This window comes from Orbicella franksi, chromosome 7 (assembly GCF_964199315.1).
Source record: "Orbicella franksi chromosome 7, jaOrbFran1.1, whole genome shotgun sequence".
NCBI classification, from domain to species: Eukaryota; Metazoa; Cnidaria; class Anthozoa; order Scleractinia; family Merulinidae; genus Orbicella; species Orbicella franksi.
The window spans coordinates 27,079,397-27,096,809 of NC_138151.1; the positions used below are offsets into that span (position 1 = coordinate 27,079,397).

The 17,413-nt window shown below is 36.8% G+C and overlaps 1 protein-coding gene across 1 annotated transcript; it reads left to right on the plus strand.

The window, feature by feature from the left end:
• Nucleotides 1–1,971: 1,971 nt before the first annotated feature.
• Nucleotides 1,972–17,080, plus strand: LOC145491995 (TNF receptor-associated factor 4-like). Its single transcript, XM_081471302.1, has 6 exons — nucleotides 1,972–2,361; nucleotides 2,440–2,491; nucleotides 10,717–10,821; nucleotides 11,226–11,303; nucleotides 12,887–12,970; nucleotides 13,683–17,080. Exons 1-6 carry the CDS (start codon nucleotides 2,141–2,143, stop codon nucleotides 14,262–14,264), a joined length of 1,122 nt encoding a protein of 373 aa, XP_081327428.1. The 5' UTR covers nucleotides 1,972–2,140; the 3' UTR covers nucleotides 14,265–17,080.
• The last annotated feature ends 333 nt before the right edge of the window (nucleotides 17,081–17,413 follow it).

A 17,413-nucleotide genomic window follows, 5' to 3' on the forward strand; every position in this document is an offset into this window, starting at 1 on the left:
TTTGGACAGTGGCTAGTTAAACATATAAAGTACAAAAAATTGTCTGGGAATTGTTAATTTCGAAATACTTTTTCTTCGAGAGCGATTTTTGTACGATCACTCCACATTTTTTTAATCCTATTTCGAAAATGTTCTGTAACTTTTTACTGCAATCGAATATGCCAAAACGCAGACGAGTTTTTTAAGCGCTTTGGGCCCTGAAACCGAGGAAAAAATTAAATTGGCGAAAAACGAAATTCGCTTTGACTTGTAGCTTTCGAAAGGTGATTCGGGCGCTCGCATTTAGTGGTCGTGAAAAATTCGACAATTCATTTTCTTTCAAAATTCTTGGTATAGTTTGATAGCCAGCTCCATAAGCTTTAATTCGATATAGGGGTTTAGGTATCTACAGCTTAAACTGCACGCGCTACATCGCTTGCGCGCGAGACTCACCTGAAGGTATACTGTAACCTTAATTTAGCGCTGTTAGTGGTATGGAATACATTTTCCAGGGAGAACATTGCTGAACTGTCCAATTGTTTCTGGCATAGAACTTAGTATCGTTTCAAGAAAATAGCGAGGAAAACACAGGGCTGAGGCAAAAAAAAGCTATAAATATTTCTAAATATCCCTAAATTTTCTAAATATCTTAATATTTCCTAAATGTCTCGACAGTTCTAAATATCCAATAAAATATCCGGGTATTTCTGGAAAGACCTATCCGAGTAGCAGGGATTTTCTTTGTTCCTGCACACACGCACCCAATGCAACTAGACTAAACGTGATGCTTGAGCAAAAGCTGGGCATATGTTGAAAGATGTCAAGGTGCAAATTTGTTGTATCCATATGCATGCTCATCTTATGAGAATTTTTTTTTTTTCATTAAAAAAATAATAATAATAAATGAAAGAAACATTGGAACGCGTTATGCATTTAGCCTGATTTGATATACGAAGTTTGACTCCAATTTTTCTAGAGATCTATTCAGTTTGTCTATTTAGTTAAATTACTTTGAATTTTCTCTTCTCGTTCGTGTTTTTACGAAATAGTTGTTAAAAAGACTAGCTGGAAGGCCACTAATCCTGAAATCAAATCAAGTTGGCTTGAATGATTGACAAAACTTGAAATTTCATGTAGTCAGCTGGTATGGTAGATCTTTGCATCGTATTAGTATCGCTTACAACGGCATGTCCGGTGACATTTCTGTTGTGGGCTGTTCCGAAAACGCGGAGTGCGGAGTGCAGAGTGCAGAGTGCAGAGTGCGGAGTGCGGAGTGCGGAGTGCGGAGTGCGGAGTCTAAAAAAAAATTTAACTTTGTGTTTTTTTCAATTTTTGTTTTTTAATTTTTCTTTTTAATTCTTTTTTTATTATTATTTTTTAGACTCCGCACTCCGCACTCCGCGTTTTCGGAACAGCCTTTGTCATTGCCATATTAAGAAAAGAATCTTCACTTCTATTTGCACGGTTTGCCTTCATAGACTTTTATACCTTTACGTTACCTGTACCAGAAACGGTCAGAAACATTCGTCGCTGGGCTTTATTGAGAAAAACTGTTTTTCTTTCCCTCATTCTGTATGTGTGTTCCAGTCGTCTTATAAAAACTTACGTGTACCCGATATCGATAAAATATATCCTTGTCAACTCCTAGGTCTCTGGGAAAGAGGAGAAAAATAATTTATTACATATAAAGAAGGTGGGATTTGGTAGTAGACTGATTTCTGCGCCGCGCGCGGTCGCGTTTTCACTGCGACAAAAGGCTGGTCAGTGCTCGATCATCGACATGCATAATTTTTCCGAGAATTCAGCATACGTGGATATTGAATGCCGCTAAAATAAAATCAAATTATTCCAAATTTAGTAATTCAGAAAAATTTTATATGAATTTATTTGAAAAAAAAAATTGATTGACAAATTATAATTGATTGATTTCCCATTGCCCTGTCAGATGCTTGAATTAGATATAAGTAGAGGTAATAGTTTTCTTTCGAGAACGGTCTTTCTTACCTTCCAATTCTCTTTGGCTATTGTAGGCAAACAAACATATGGATGTTCTATTCGTATGGCAGGTCGATACCTCACAATCGCCTATCGGATCCTATCGGATAATCGTGTGAAGGTATTAATAATTTATTAACCCTGGATTTTGAGCATAAACACAAAGATGGCGGCCGGTGTTGTGACGACGTCTGTGAATTATTCCTCTTCTCAGCCATCGGCTGCTCCTTTAAATCGGTCGCAAATGGGAGGTTATGATGCAAACTTTGTAAGTCCCATCTCTGCGGATTATTTGTGTCCGATTTGCCAACTTGCTTTTCGAGATCCCGTTCAAACGAGGGATTGCGGACATCGATTCTGTGAGTCTTGCCTTGAGCCAATTTTGAGGTGAGTAATTTGGAGACATTGGTCTTTTAAGAAATATGAGACCGGCATTCTTAATAATTTATTTAAATTACTTTCTAGAAAACCTCCAGCGTTTTGCCCGATTGATCGGAGAACTTTAACGAGAGAAAAGGTAAGATTTCAAACACATATGGAAGATAAAAATTGAGCACTGTGAAAGCAGTGCCATTTGTTTTCTGCGGCAGTTATGGCAAATGTTTGTAGCTGTAATAGTGATATTCATTATGATCTTCTGGTTCCCCTTCTTTCGCCATAATTTCCCGTAACAGTAGGCTTCTATAGCCGTATGTGGCAACGAAGGGATGAATCTAAAAATTGCTTCGATCCAATGTTTCTTTGACCCCAAGGGGATATCTTCGGACCATACAACTGACAATGCAATTTGCGACACTTAATTAATCCACGGCGACCACATTTCTCCAAGAGTGGTCTTTGTTTCACGCTATAGAACCGCAGCAAGCGATGAATTACTCGTTCTGTACAACTTTTTGGGGAGTTTTTACGTGTAAAAAATATAAATCTGAATATGATAGGTTTAACCTCTCATGAGTAATGAATCATATAGTTTCCCGTGATTTCTTCGCGTCGACAACAGGAAATATCACGGAGTAAACTTAATTTGCGTGAATGCTCACAAATAAATACAAGATACAAGCCACAAAAACTGCTGGAACGGACACGAAATTCATACTGTTTGGCAGAGTTTTTTCACGATGTAACCTCCAGACGATCGATTTAATTTCATTATCGTTCGCGTGACCCTTATTCTAGTTTTTCGTGATTAAAATTAAAAAAATGCGGCCTTTTGCTCTCTGATCTTATTGCTTAATTGCTTTAACAATAGCATTTCCTTTGTGATGATTGATCTCCGACGATTATAATTCTGCCTTGGAGAGCCAAAGTAAACAATGTAATCTTTTATTTGCTCACCAATGTGAGCTAGTAGCTACGTTACGTAGGTCGCCATATTCATTCCAGTTTCTCTCCATACGTTTGAAGGTTCACGAGGTGCTTAGCTATTTTTAAAGTTAGAATAACTTGTTAGGATTTCAAGTGATATCGGTTTATTCATGCAAATATCTATTTTTAAACTAATTAAAATAGCCTTGCACAATAAATATTATTTTACAGGTTAATCAGATTAAAGCTGGTTTCAGATAACAGAATTTTGAGGAGTTTGGGCTAGGGACAAGTAATTATATGATACTTCAAGGATCAAAACCAGCATGTTGGAATAATAAGATAACATTATTAATATATCGCAAATTAGCTCTTTAACAAAGCCTGCAAATTTTGTTGGCAGTGTGATGAACCAGTGTAAGCAGCTTTCTTCAAACTCGGTGCCAATCACACAGAAACAAACAACATAGGACTGACTTCTTTTTCCCAGTTGTGTCTTAACATTGTTAAGGGCCCATTAACCGATCTTTTCGAGCTGTTGTTAAGGAAAATTTGTTTTCATATAACCTCATCAATTTTAGGTAGTTCAGAGTTATTTCATGTGTTTTAACTTTTTCATGATCAGCAACACTAGTGATGATGTCATCAGGCCATGCTCATGGTCATGTGACTAATACTGAAAAAAAAGCAAAGGCTCCCAGGCAAATTACTTTATCGGGAGTTTTTTCATTGATTTAGTATTTTAATTTAAATCCTCATTATGCTATGCATAGATTTTGTTTCGTTTCTAAAAGGTCAGATTTTGAGAGAATTTTCCGAAAAAAGCATGATTTTGAAAAAGGAATGCATAGCTGTGTTTCCAATGTTAGCTTTAATTGAAATCCATCGAAAAAGGCTGGATTTAATGAAAAACCGCGTTTCCTTTAGCATTTAAAGAAACTGGAAGTGTGCCCGATATATATTGGAAGTTGCCCTATTAGTGGGTGCACAATTTACACTACCAGCGCACTTCGGTAAGATCAAACAAAGCCACACGGAGTTAGTTTTTCTCTTTCTATTGCTCTTGTTTTTCTGTCTTTCTCTTGTTTTGTCTTTGTGTATACTTTTTTACTTTGCATTTTGTGAAACACAAGGAAAAACATCTAAAAGGTAAGCAAATTGGGAAGTTATTGAGTTGTTTTTGTTTTCCGTGCTCAGGCTGACGTAAAAAACCAGAAGTGAAATTCCACCTCCTTAGTGCATAAATTGGTTAATGGGCCCTTAACCTCTTGTGGTACTGACCCTGTGCTTGTTTCTTCAAAATGCTCACACTTGTTTTGTAGAATATTTGTCAAAACATGACAATAGTATCCAATTCCAAATCGACCAGGATAGAGAACCCATGCGAAAAACAGCTAAGGCTGATGCAGCTTCCTCTCTAAATGTATACAGTAATTTAATTTTTAATCCTGACCAATACATTTTTACCACAAAAATATGAGCACACAAAATATGCCAGTGAAAGCCCCTTAAGTCAGTGTCCTCAAGCCTCAACCTTAAGTTGGCAAGGGAAGATATGTGGCCACTCAATGTGGTATTGTTGTTGTTTGATGACAGGTTCACTAACCAAATGTAACTGGTTTTCAAAAGTTATGAATGTGTTCAAGAGGACTTTGATGTAATAATAAAAAAAATTATCAAACATGAGAAACCATTTCCAAACACCGAGAAGAGAGTTGCTCAGATAAAACTGAGGACAAAACTAAAACTAGGACGAAAATGGAGATTGAAATACAGTGGTAAAATCTAGCTAGTTGAGATTGGCTAACCAAACACTGTCACTGTTACAATTTCCTTTGTTTCAATTTGATGAATGATTGAGTTTGAGAAGTGAAGATGTAGCACAAAAACATCTACAGAAACCTTGTATATAAATTGTCAAAGATAGTTACATTATAGATTGTAAGTCCTCACTGAATGCAGGACAAAGCTTTACAAAGTACCAGTTCAGACTTAAGGTAAGGTAACTTTTATAAATTGATTGTCTTGCTAATGAAAAACCCTTTGTGGACTATTGAGGTACAATTTTCAAGATTGTAAATAGTACCATGTTTGTCAGGGTAAATTGTCTTATCCTGAAACTCAGTGCAGTGACTCTGGCAAGCATTTGATCCCAGACTAATCATCCAGAGTCCAAGAGGGTCTATTATAGGGGTTTAGCCATGTTTTGTTCATTCAAATCGGCCGATGGCTTTTGTTTTCTCCTAAAAACGAAGTAGCTAGGAGATCTTTTAAAATTATATAAGAAATTCTTTGATATCTTAGCTCAATAATCATTATTTCTCCTCACAAAGACTGCAAGATCTTAAGAATAGAACAAATTGTTCCTATCTCCATTCAGTAACCAGCAAACAGAAAGTTTTCATGTCTAATGGACTGTACACAGACATAGAGATTGCTCAAGATGTTTGAATGACCCCTCATGAAAATGTGCAAAAACCAAAAACAGTGAGCTAAATTTATAATTTCCCGTAAACTGTGCAATAATTTCTTTATTGTAAACTACTAGATAATTGTGAATGTACCTGCAAACTGGCACTTTTTCTTTTTATTTTATTCACTTTTTTTCTAACTTTCTATTTTTCTATAATAGTAATAAAAGTAATAATAATAATAAATCATTTGTAACTATTGATAGACTGACCCGCCTAGACTAGCATAGCTATTCGTGGGCCAGTCCAACTGTAAAATGTACATGTAGATTTTATTAAGAAATAAAATAATGACTGGAACTCAAAATTGGCTTAAACCACCAAACTGCCAGACTGTATGTATAATTGACTCCCATCTAATGCACTAACCATTATGCAGCTGCCCAACCAGACTTGCCGAGGTTTCAGGGTTGTAGTAAATCAAACTATTAATGGTTCAGTATTTGGCTAGTACCCTCTATACCCTGAAAAAAGGGGCACTCCCTTTTTCACGCACCATCCCCATAGATAGTGTCTTTCTTATACAGCCCTTACTAAAAAGGGATTAAAAACTAATTAAAACAAGATTTAAACCTCTCCACATGTTGTCAAACCTCTTTACATGGTCAGTGCTTCATGTAAACAGAATATTTAATGTCTCGTCTCAAATTTTGAGAACAGTCAACTTTGTTCATAAGTCTTAGTAGATAGATGATGCCATTTACAGAGATGCCAACCTTAAAAAATATCGAAATCCATTAGATGTCCAATTTTACTTTCCTGGCCCTAAAAAAAGTTGTTCAAAGTAGAGTGCCACCGAACAAACTACAAAAATACGTTAAATACAGTAAGCACCCACATATAAGAACCTATGATTTTGGGGTTCAGGCTCAACATTAGTTCTTATTTACCTGGTGCTTAGTGAGAAATCAGCCTGATAATGTAAGGCTTAAAATGTTCTTAAAATCTGTTTCAGCAATACTATACATGTACATTATATATCACTAGTGGTTCAATTAACATACATAAGAAAATAGCCCTATGTAAATATGTGTGCTGATTTTTTTTAAATCGTGTTCAATTAAGCAATTAGATTATGACCTCAAGATTTCAACTATCAGCTATCACACACAGAAATTGAGAGCGAATGATCTAATTGTTTTAGTGTAAATCTACTAGTCGTTTAAAACTTTATTTAAATACTCTTCACAGACACCTTGAAAATGCAGAGAAGCGGCCGACATTCTGTTAACAAGCGCACACTACCACACTACTCTGACACTATCTATCACAGAATTGGTAGTGATTAGCATAGCCAATCAGAGAACGACATTAGTGATACAACTCTTGCACAAGCTGTTGACGTAATGATGGCACGAGCAAAGAGAATTTACATTTTGATGATCAAAGTAAACGAGTTGTTTTCTTTGGTTTGGTTGCAGAATTTTCTAAATGGAATAGAAAATATTTTCTCTGTTTCTATTTTATGGGTTTTCCCTCATATTGTCCTGGAGATTTGGTGACAGGAGACCGGGAGATTCAGTCTGTATCCGGGAGACTCCTGGATAATCTGGGAGAGTTGACACAGATGCACTTATACCCCCTACTTCTAAACTTGCTGGATCTCCTGAAGTGCACTTGTTACGTCTACTTAGAGGGGATTTCTCTTAAGTATGCAAATCAACAACCCCCCTGTGCCTGCATCTGTTTACAGAAAGTTTGTCCTTCAGTCACATCAGCCAGCAGTAACAGCTGCTGATGTCGTACCATCCTATCTGGGAGTTGATTGAGCCCTTAGTTTGTGTTGCAATTATTTTTTATAGCAACGTAGACAACAGAATTGTCGTAACTGAGGTGCCATTAGGGGGTGGCATTTGAGTATTCCATATCCCATTAATGTTTGGCCTAAATCTCCTATATCACGTTAATTCCAATTCCAAACATTATTAATTTTTGTACTCAATATCTTGGGATATCTGTTCTAAAGGTTTCATATCCCATAAATTTCTCCCCAAATATCCTGTATTCAGTTATTTTTTTACCTATAAATACCCTGGATCCCAAAAAACGCCAGTAGGGCTTCGTATATAGAGAGACTTCCTCTAGACTAAGTGAACTGTTTATATTGAGTAGATGACATTTGTTGAGACCTGTGCAATTATATCAAGATGTTTGCTTTCCCTGAGTGACAATTATTAAAGCTCCCCAGCGTGGTGTACTAAAATCCTCACATTATTTGGTGCCAAATTCTAATTCTACATCTTGAAGGACTGACCAGCAACCTGTTGATGTTGTTTTTGGTTGTATAAAAATGATTTTTATTATTTGGTGCATGCTGTTTGTGTTGGGAAAAATAAATCTCTCTTAATTGTCTAAGTTGTTAGACACTATCTGGCATATCTGATGCAGATGATTAGGACTGCATATACAGCCCCTTGTACTACACCAACTATTTCGAGGATTTTAATGTTACCTAGTTTTGTTGTCAACAGGTCATGTGGCAAGTTAACTAGGTATTCATAACCTGCATGCACTTTCTGGGAAACTGGATCAGACTTTAACTGTGATCCAAAAAATTTCATTTCAATGTTGTTTAGTTTGATGGCAGCTTTCAACTCTACAAGCCAGTGGGATTAGATTGCCCTTATCCAGTCTGGTCTCTTGTGCAATCTGTACTCATATAAACATCTGTTGTTGGTTAAATGTGGTGACTGCAAAGTCTATGACTTCGTTTTCTGTCGTCTACTTAGTCACAGTTTTGTCCTTATTGTTTCCAAACAGCTTTTTTTTTGTTTCAAGGCCAAGGTCCAGAAGAATCATATATTTTTACTTAATTTCCTTGGGTCAGTTTTGAATTCCAAGGTCAGTGTTTTTTATCTTAAATCTGATAAAAAATCTGGTAAGCCAATATCCAAGTTTGTATTTCAATCTCCAGTAAATTGTAATAACAGAAAGCTGGCGGGATAATGCAACAACTTAGCTGTGTTTTTAATAAGGGCAGTTCTCATTTCAAATGCTGGAAAGCAATTCTGATCACAGCATGGTTGTCTGAGAAATTGTAGGAGCTTTAGCTTCAGAATATTTCTTCCTAAAGGTAACAGCATGTGTTCTGTTTTGATTGTGTCTTTCGTTGTTGACTTTCTAAGGCACAATTTTAATAGAAAATGCAAATGTCTGGTCTTTATCATTGACATAGAAGGCAGCAATCAGCAGACTTTCCATTGTTTGTTTTGTCTATGAAAAAACCCACAAAATCTGTTATTAAACAACCATTCATTGAGAGAGATTATTTCACAAGTGCCAAAAAGGAGTACTGTACGTTGATCAAGGGAGTTGAGTAATTGTGGACTTTGGTTAACATTTATCTGTAAGTATGGTCTGCTGTATCTAACATATCTGAATTTTGTTTTTAAATTGATTTGAACTGCAAAATAATTTTTATCTAGAGTTAATTTCAAACTAAATTGCACAAATTCTGCCAACTTATGATTTAATATGAAATACTAGCTATATAGACCAGTGATTTTACTTCAAGAAAACAGATTCGCACGAAGCTAAATAGATTGGTCGAGTGATTGTCACTGCAAAATGCACTAGTGTGATAGGGCACAAATTATTAGGAGCACTATTAGTTAAATATTATTCTTTCAACATTTTTGCACTAAACTGTATTTTGGTTGTGTTTAGTGTTACATGCATGTAGGTAGTTTATACTTGGGCTAATATTATGACCAAAGCTTAGCCATCCTCCTTAAATATGCGACATCACTGCATTCTCTTATCTTTTAGGTTTTAGGAATTCAAAAATCATGCATCCTGGGTGACATAACAGTAATAATTCCTTTACTGCCAATAATTATTATTGGCAGTAAAGGAATGCTCTTCCTCAGCTGAGGTTCACACTGCATACTCTTTCAATTTGAAGCTTGCAAAATTTTAAATTTCAGTTAGTGGGCTTATTCTCCATTTGTGACCCCTAGCACACACTGTCAATTGAAAAAATTGCAGTGCAGTGACAATACAGAATAAGCTATGCTGCTACTAAGTTATAATAATTATATACCTACATTATTATATTTGTCGCTCCTGTGCATCTGTTTTAATGATCTTTCTTAAGATTGTCATTAACCTTTCACCATTGAGGCTTTAAAAGAGGATTAACAGTCTGCATTATTATATTACACACAGTACAATGTGCATTCATGGTGTGCTTTAAACGTACTTGTTTGGTCATGCAAACCCCGCACACATCAATGGTTCATGCTAGGTCTTATGCATGGGTTTCCTAGATGGGCTAACAGCTTGTTGAAGGGGAGTACGTATAGCGCCACTCCTAATTGCTTCATGTTTACTTACAGAAACCAGAAATAAGTGCTAATCTTGTTGAACCACTTGGTTCTTCCAATCTAGTGGATTGATCCAAACCTTACATAATTTTGAGTACAAAATTAAGTTGGTTTACTTATTCAGATATTGAGGCACTGTGATGTAACATGGTGGGCTATGTAGCAAGTGGTTTGGGTTCAAGCCCTCACTGGGGTCCTTGCATTGTGTTCTTGGGCAAGACACTTAACTCTCAGTGTCTCTCAACACCCAGGTGTGTAAATCATGGGAACTGGCAAATTTAATGCTGGGGTAACACTGCAATGGACTAGCATCCCTTCCAAGGGGAGTAGAAATACTTCTAGACACTTCATGCTACAGAAACCAGGATAAGTGCTGGCTGTATAGGGCACTGGGCTGGACCGCTGGCCTGGGCCATTAATAGACCACTTTCGATATATTAAAATTCAGCTTGATTGTGAGGCCTAGAGGACAAAAACAAAAGAAATGAATATAAACATGTTATTCAATTTCCTTTGTTTGTGTCCTCTAAGCCTCACTGCCAAGCTGAATTTTAATATATCGAAAGTGGTCTATTGACCTGACACAGACTTTACTTCATTCAGATGTGAATCTGAAGCAATAAACTTGTTTTCCATTTCAGGTGTACCCTGATAGAGCGTGTAAAAGAACAGTGCTGTCATTAACAGTGAAATGTCACAACAGTGGTAACGAGTGTGACTGGACAGGAGAACTTATAAACCTTCCTGTAAGTAAACAAAGGTTCTTCATCAGTACACTTTCTAGTTTATACACTTTGTGGGGCAAATCTGGTGAAACAAGTCCAGATTTGAAATCATGCTTAGACCAAGGAAAGCAAGTTGTGGAGTACCTAAGGAAAAAAAAGAGAAGTGGTGAGGTTTTAGTAAAGATATGATTTAACACCCAAAACAATATCCATTCAAGCTTTTCACTAGAAGGGACATCCAGGCATCCTGTGGAAGCCCACTTCTTAAAGAAAATCATTTTTATTATTTTCCAATGTTTGCTTTATAAATAATTTGTTTGTTTGAGCAGACCACGTAGCTCAGTTTGGATGCTCACTTTTCAAATCCTGATGAAAAGCCTGTACCCACTTCTCACCTAATTAAAGAGATGTTTTATTTCTTTCAGACTCACCTGGAAAATTGTAAACGAGTTCCCATAAAGTGCATTAACAACTGTGGAAGAACAGACATACCAAGAGACCAGGTAAAGACAATTGTTGCAAAAAAGTAAAGCCTAATATGTGAATTAGAAATTGTTCGAATCTGCAAACTTCACAGTGAATCTTTTACAAGTTTTTCCTAGACTAATTCTAAAACTGTTCCATCTTAGCCGGAGATGGACACCGTAGGCCAGGGCTCGACATTAACTTCGCAACTTACTAGCCTAGTGGCTAGTGATAACTTGTTACTAGCCAAAGAATGTTTTTACTAGCCAAGCATTGTGGTTGGCCACCTTATCACATGAACTGTTTGCAGCAGATTTATTTCACAATTTGGAGGTGCGCAAATTTAGCGACTCTTAAATTTGGTGATTTTGCAAAAATTTTTCGTTTTTTGAGTAACATTTAATTTATTTCCTTGGCAATGTTACTTAAACATGTCCTTGAATTTAGTAAACTGACTTTATCAAAGGTACAATAACATCAAAAGTAACAAAACTGCAATGGCGTGACTATATGTCAACAGTAACATAATGCGTTAGGTTCGCAACACTTATTGTTTGCGTCACTTTAATTTCGCGCTTTTTTTTAAATCGTGAAATTTGCAAAATTAACGTGTCACAAAAATTTCAGGTAGGGTCAATAACAGAATTACTAGCAAGACTTGTCTTGATAATGTTGGTAATTATATGGTACTTAAATCAGTTTCCTAAAAGTTCCAGTTCCCGAAAAGATTTTCAGGACTCTGTTTTTCGTTGAGACTTCCTTGGAAAAACATTGACACCCCAAGATGTCATTACAAAAACTGTCGAGACGTCTTCAGAGAAAGACGCCGTAGCAATGTTTCAAAAGCAAAACAACTATCTATTGGCGGAATTTGACTGCTAGAGACGGCTGATTTAAATGTCAGAGGAAATGAATCTTTCTCATCTAATTATTTCTGTAGTGGTAAGTTTTATCATTATGCACATGACGACAAATCACCTACTGTATGTATTGTTACGCTAAATGAAATGTTATTCCTTTACAGTTCTGCACGATTTTGCGCATGATTTTATCAGGAAGCTCATGTTTTGTTCTACTAATTTCATAACAAGCAAGAGCACTGATGTGTGCGTTCAGAAGAGGCTGTCGTGTTTGTCAAATATTTCTTTCAATGTAATAAACATGTTCAGTTCCCTGTTTATGAACCACACAGCAAAAAGTAGGCAAACTTCAGTTTGCATACGTGTTGAACAACACGTGCCCGATAACATGATACGTCCACAATGAAATTCTGACCTTGTTTCTGAGAAAAGTATTAATTTTGTGTTTGTCTTCCTTGAAGAAGACAGAAACTAGTTCAGCCTATTTCATTTTGTTTATTAGCCAAAGTGGCTAGTGGAAATTGAAAACCTACTAGCCAAAACTAAATTTCTACTAGTCTGTGGCTAGTTGGCTACTGTTAGTGTTGAGCCCTGATAGGGGTAGAAAAACAGGGAAAATTCTGCTTGGAAGAAGACGGTTATACCTGCATAATAACCAAATGGCTTCTCCCCATTCCAAAAATCTTTGTTGAGCATAACATGCCTTCAACAGCCCAGTTAATTTTCCAAAGAAATCACTTGGTGATAATTCTTTTTGACAGATGTCAACACATGTGGACGTAGACGGGGATTGTCCTCTGGCTATTGTCCCATGTCAGTACACTGACATTGGCTGTAAATTTAAGGTGAGAGCGACATGTTACAGATGTTACATACGGTTGGGCAGTTATTTTAACTACCGTAACATATTCCAGAATAAACAACTTGAAACTGTATCCTTAAATGAAAAGACAATGCAGATTAATCAGCTCAAAATGAGAGAGAGGATACAATTTTTTCCCAACATTATTATTGTTTTAATTTGTTGGGATCTATTCTCAGTGCCAGAGTTACAATTCTTTTGGTCAGCACCAGAGATCACACCTTTTGGTTGATTCTAATTCAAAAGCTTCTAATTTATGGTCTTCTTGTCACTCTGCTTAATCTGATTGGCTTACCACTGAGATTGAGCACTCTGCACTTGCTCAAGAAAATCGGAACTAGCCTGGCAGTTTTGATGCATGGTACTGACCAAAGATCCTGGCCTGAGGGGATGGATTCTGGCCTGGTTTCCTTAACAGTCTGTCTGTGCTTGAATACTCTTGACTGAAGAGGGAGGCACATGTGACAGAAAACTACCTTGTCCAAGAGCACAGTTCATTGATAACATCCAGAGCTCAAATCACGGCATATTAACCATCAGGGTGCCATTCATCATGCAAGTTGTGTGGCAAAAAAAGTTTTTTTTCTTTTGATGGACACATAATTTTCTTGCAGTAAAGGAACTTGAAAATTGTTTGACATATATAGTGATTTGGTTTATTTATACTCATTATTCACTGATGTTCTTTTGTACAGGGACGGCGTAATGAGATGGAAAAACATGCTCAAGACAATATGCAAGTTCACTTGGATCTGGCCCACTTAAGAATAAGAGAACTTGAACAGAGACAGGAGTTTGTATGCACAAATGGAAAATTCCTGTGGAAGATCTCAAACTACTCACAATTATTTCAGCAATCTGCCACAAAGAAAGAGAAAGAAAAACTTTGCAGTCCTCCATTTTACACGGGACAGTATGGCTACAAGCTACGAGCGGAGGCTTTCCTTAATGGCCTTGGACAAGGGAAAGGAACACACCTGTCCCTTTACGTTGTCATTATGAAAGGAGAATATGACGCCATACTTCCATGGCCATTTCAACAGCGAGTGGACTTTGTTCTTATTGATCAAGATGATGACATGGCCATACGACAGAATAAAGTTTGGAGGCTCACTTGTGATAGAGACAGTGATTACTTTAAGAGGCCAAACAAGGCGAAGAGTCTTGGATTTGGTTGCCCTAAGTTTGTTTCCTTGGATACACTCAGAACTAGAAACTATATCAGAGATAATACAATCTTCATAAGAATTGACGTGGAGCCACTGGACGCATCCTGAAAATACTAATTGATCTTCAGTATACAGCTTACTATTCATAACTTGCATGATGAATTTGTTATTTGCTTCTAGAAAACTAAACTGTTTCTGCAAATGTAAAGATGGTTGAGTGGTTGACAAAACAAAATTTAAAAAATTTATGGGACGATAAGTATCTGTGTGAACTCTCCTGGAATTCTCCCGGATACAGACCAAATCTCCTGCTCTCCAATACAGGTCACCAGATTTCCCTGGTATGAACTGGAAAGTGCTTGAAGTACCTTCACAGTCCTATTTTTGGCATTTCTGGGGTACATTTTTGGAACATTTGATGCTTGACTGAATTGATGATGCCAAACTGATGATAACAAACTAAGTTGGCAGTTTAGTGTCAAGAAAGTAAAATTGGCAGTCTCACATATTTCAATTTCTTTTAGGTTGTCATCTCTGTATAAGTTAATTTTTTCATGCTGTTATATCATTTTAAATTTCAGAAACAGTTTTCTTGTTACCTGGCATTTTGCCATACAAGACCATTACTAAGAATAACCTTGATATATGTCATTTAAATGATCTATTTTAACAAAGGGTAACATATTTGCAGGTCTACCTGCTGGTACTTACTTTATTTCCTTGAATGATACCCATGATTACTTTCATTAGTTTTGCTGAAAGTTGAAACGTTGTGTATCAATGGGTGCTTGTAAATGAATGCTGGCATTGAACTTTTCAAACTCATTAATAATTCATCAAGTTAAAACAAAGAAAATCACAACCATGACGGAGGTTTGGATACTTGGTCTTAATTTGCATAGATTTTGATGATTTTACTTCTTTGTTTACTCCCTAGTTTTTGTTTTGATGGAGAAGATATATCAAACAAGACATGAGACAGTGTTTCATGGGCTATCCAAACACCTCAAATTTTGTCAAGAATACTCTGCTGCAGGCTGTAGTTTGAACATTCTTCTTGGTGTTTGGATATGCCATTGAAACACTGTCTCTCGTGTTTGATATATTACTTGAACAGCTGTAAGCATTTAGTACATATTACAGAACTTTTGGGCTGTGAGCTTGAATGAACAAAAATTCATGGACATATTCTCTAGAACATTGAAATGCAACTCTTGTTTCCATAACTTTGCCATTTTTTTTACAATATAGATTATTTTTTATGAAGAGAAATTGTTTGGGAACTAACACATGAAATTTCAATTAACACAGAGAAGAACAGTGCTATAGTTAAGCGACAAATTATTTTGACCATTTTTAACTGATTATCTTACACTCTATACTATCATTCAAGGATCTAAAGTTTTCTCCAGTGGTGGATCAACAGGGGCCCTGCAGCATGCACCATCCCCTCCCCTATGTGGGCATAACTTGATCAGAAGGGCCAAAAGTGTTTTGGTGACCCTTGAATGAAAATTTAAGGCCTGAAGATCAAGAGGCCACAAATGTTCATCCCCAGGGAGGGAACTTCCATATGAAAAGGACAGGGGTGCTAGTCAGGAATTTTGAAAAGAATCCCAAAGAGGTGCCAAGATCCTGTTTTGTGGACGTTGCTTGGAATTTTTTTCACCCCTAGTAGGTGCCAATTCTAAAACAACATATTATATCCTGTCATATTATTTTTGGCTTAATCCTCTAAGAGACAAAGCAGAAGCTCCCGCTGTGGACCTTTTGAAGTTGAACTCCCTAAGAGCCACCAAAACCACTTTTTTAACCCCTAAAAGGTATGACAAGTGCCCCCATCCTTTTTCACCTCATAGAAGGTCTTGATCTGCTTGTAGGAGGTATCACTATATTGTATTCCAACCCTCACCTAGTTAGAGGCAGTAGTGATTAAAACCTAACTTCTCCTTAGAATTTCTAAACTAGGGGTGTACATGCTGGTTAGGGAAATTTAGGATCTCATCATCACTGGCTTTAATCCTAATAAATAAGAAATTTTCTTAACTGTATTATAAGAAATGCATGAAGATAGGCAAGGAAATTTTTGGTCTACTGCAGTGGAACCCCCTTAATACAGTCACCAATGGGCCACAAAAATCTGGCTGTATTGACTTGGTGGCTGTATTAAAGGTGTTCTTTAAATTTAAGTTAATGACTGACTAAACTTTTGTTCAGGCCAGAATAAAGTGGCCGTAATAACGAGGTGGCCATATTAATGGGGTGGCCGTAAGGCAGGGTTCCATTCTATGTACCAAACCAGTGAAGTCAAAAAAGTATCCCTTGTAAGGGCTTTGTGTTGTCACACAACTGTAGCAATAAGGATTACGTGACCTCAAACATCTATTCACCTCATTTGTCATGTTTCTTTCTGCCATCAAAGGACATTTGAAATTTATTAGTTAATAACAGGACATTTTCAGTGGCATGACAACTGCCAAATGTATTGTTCAAAATTTATTTTTGTGATTCTAAAGAGATAAACTCATCACAGCAAATGCATTATTCAATTACTGTAAAAAAAACCTAAGTATGCACACTATAATATAAAGTATAAAGTATAAGGTATAAGGTATACGATGCATATGTATTATGTCATCTGCATAGTTGAGGCAAATAAAATCATATGGCCATTAATTAACATAAATAGTCATCTCTACAAATGATGAAACAACCATGATTTGCAAGACGTGAATGGGGGTTTTGAATAAAATGTGAATATAAATAGCTGTATAATTATGTAACAGGGTTTCCCTGTGCATGCTTTATGCCTGTTTTCCCTGGCTAGGCACCAGCTAAACAGAATTTTCATCCCATTTGATATACCGTAAATACGTCATTCATTATCCTAAGAGGGAATCCTTTCTTGACAGATTTCTTTACCCAGGTTGGAACGGAGGAGCAGGGGGGGGGGGGGGGAGGGATATACCACTGGATCAGGGGTTGCATTTTTACAAGAAGAGTGACTATATTGAGGCTTCATTTTAACAGTTGGCTCATTTGGAACTTGAAAGAACATTTGGAAATATTGCTGGTTAACAAATTTACCAGTCCTTGAAGGTGAAGAACAAAGTGTACTACCATTTAGCAAATGTCTCAATTCAGTTTTGGGTAAGCATACCAGGCAAAGCTAGACCCAAGAACCCCAACCGCGCCCCCCCCGCCCCCCCACCCCCTATGGTCCCCAAAGTGTAATGGTCACTTTTAGCCAAAGGGAA

Coding starts and splice junctions, on each gene's coding strand:
- LOC145491995 (XM_081471302.1), top strand. CDS start 2,141: ATGGCGGCCGGTGTTGTGACGACGTCTGTGAATTATTCCTCTTCTCAG. Junction 2,492..10,716: donor GAACTTTAACGAGAGAAAAG/GTAAGATTTCAA, acceptor TTTCCATTTCAG/GTGTACCCTGATAGAGCGTG. Junction 12,971..13,682: donor ACATTGGCTGTAAATTTAAG/GTGAGAGCGACA, acceptor TCTTTTGTACAG/GGACGGCGTAATGAGATGGA.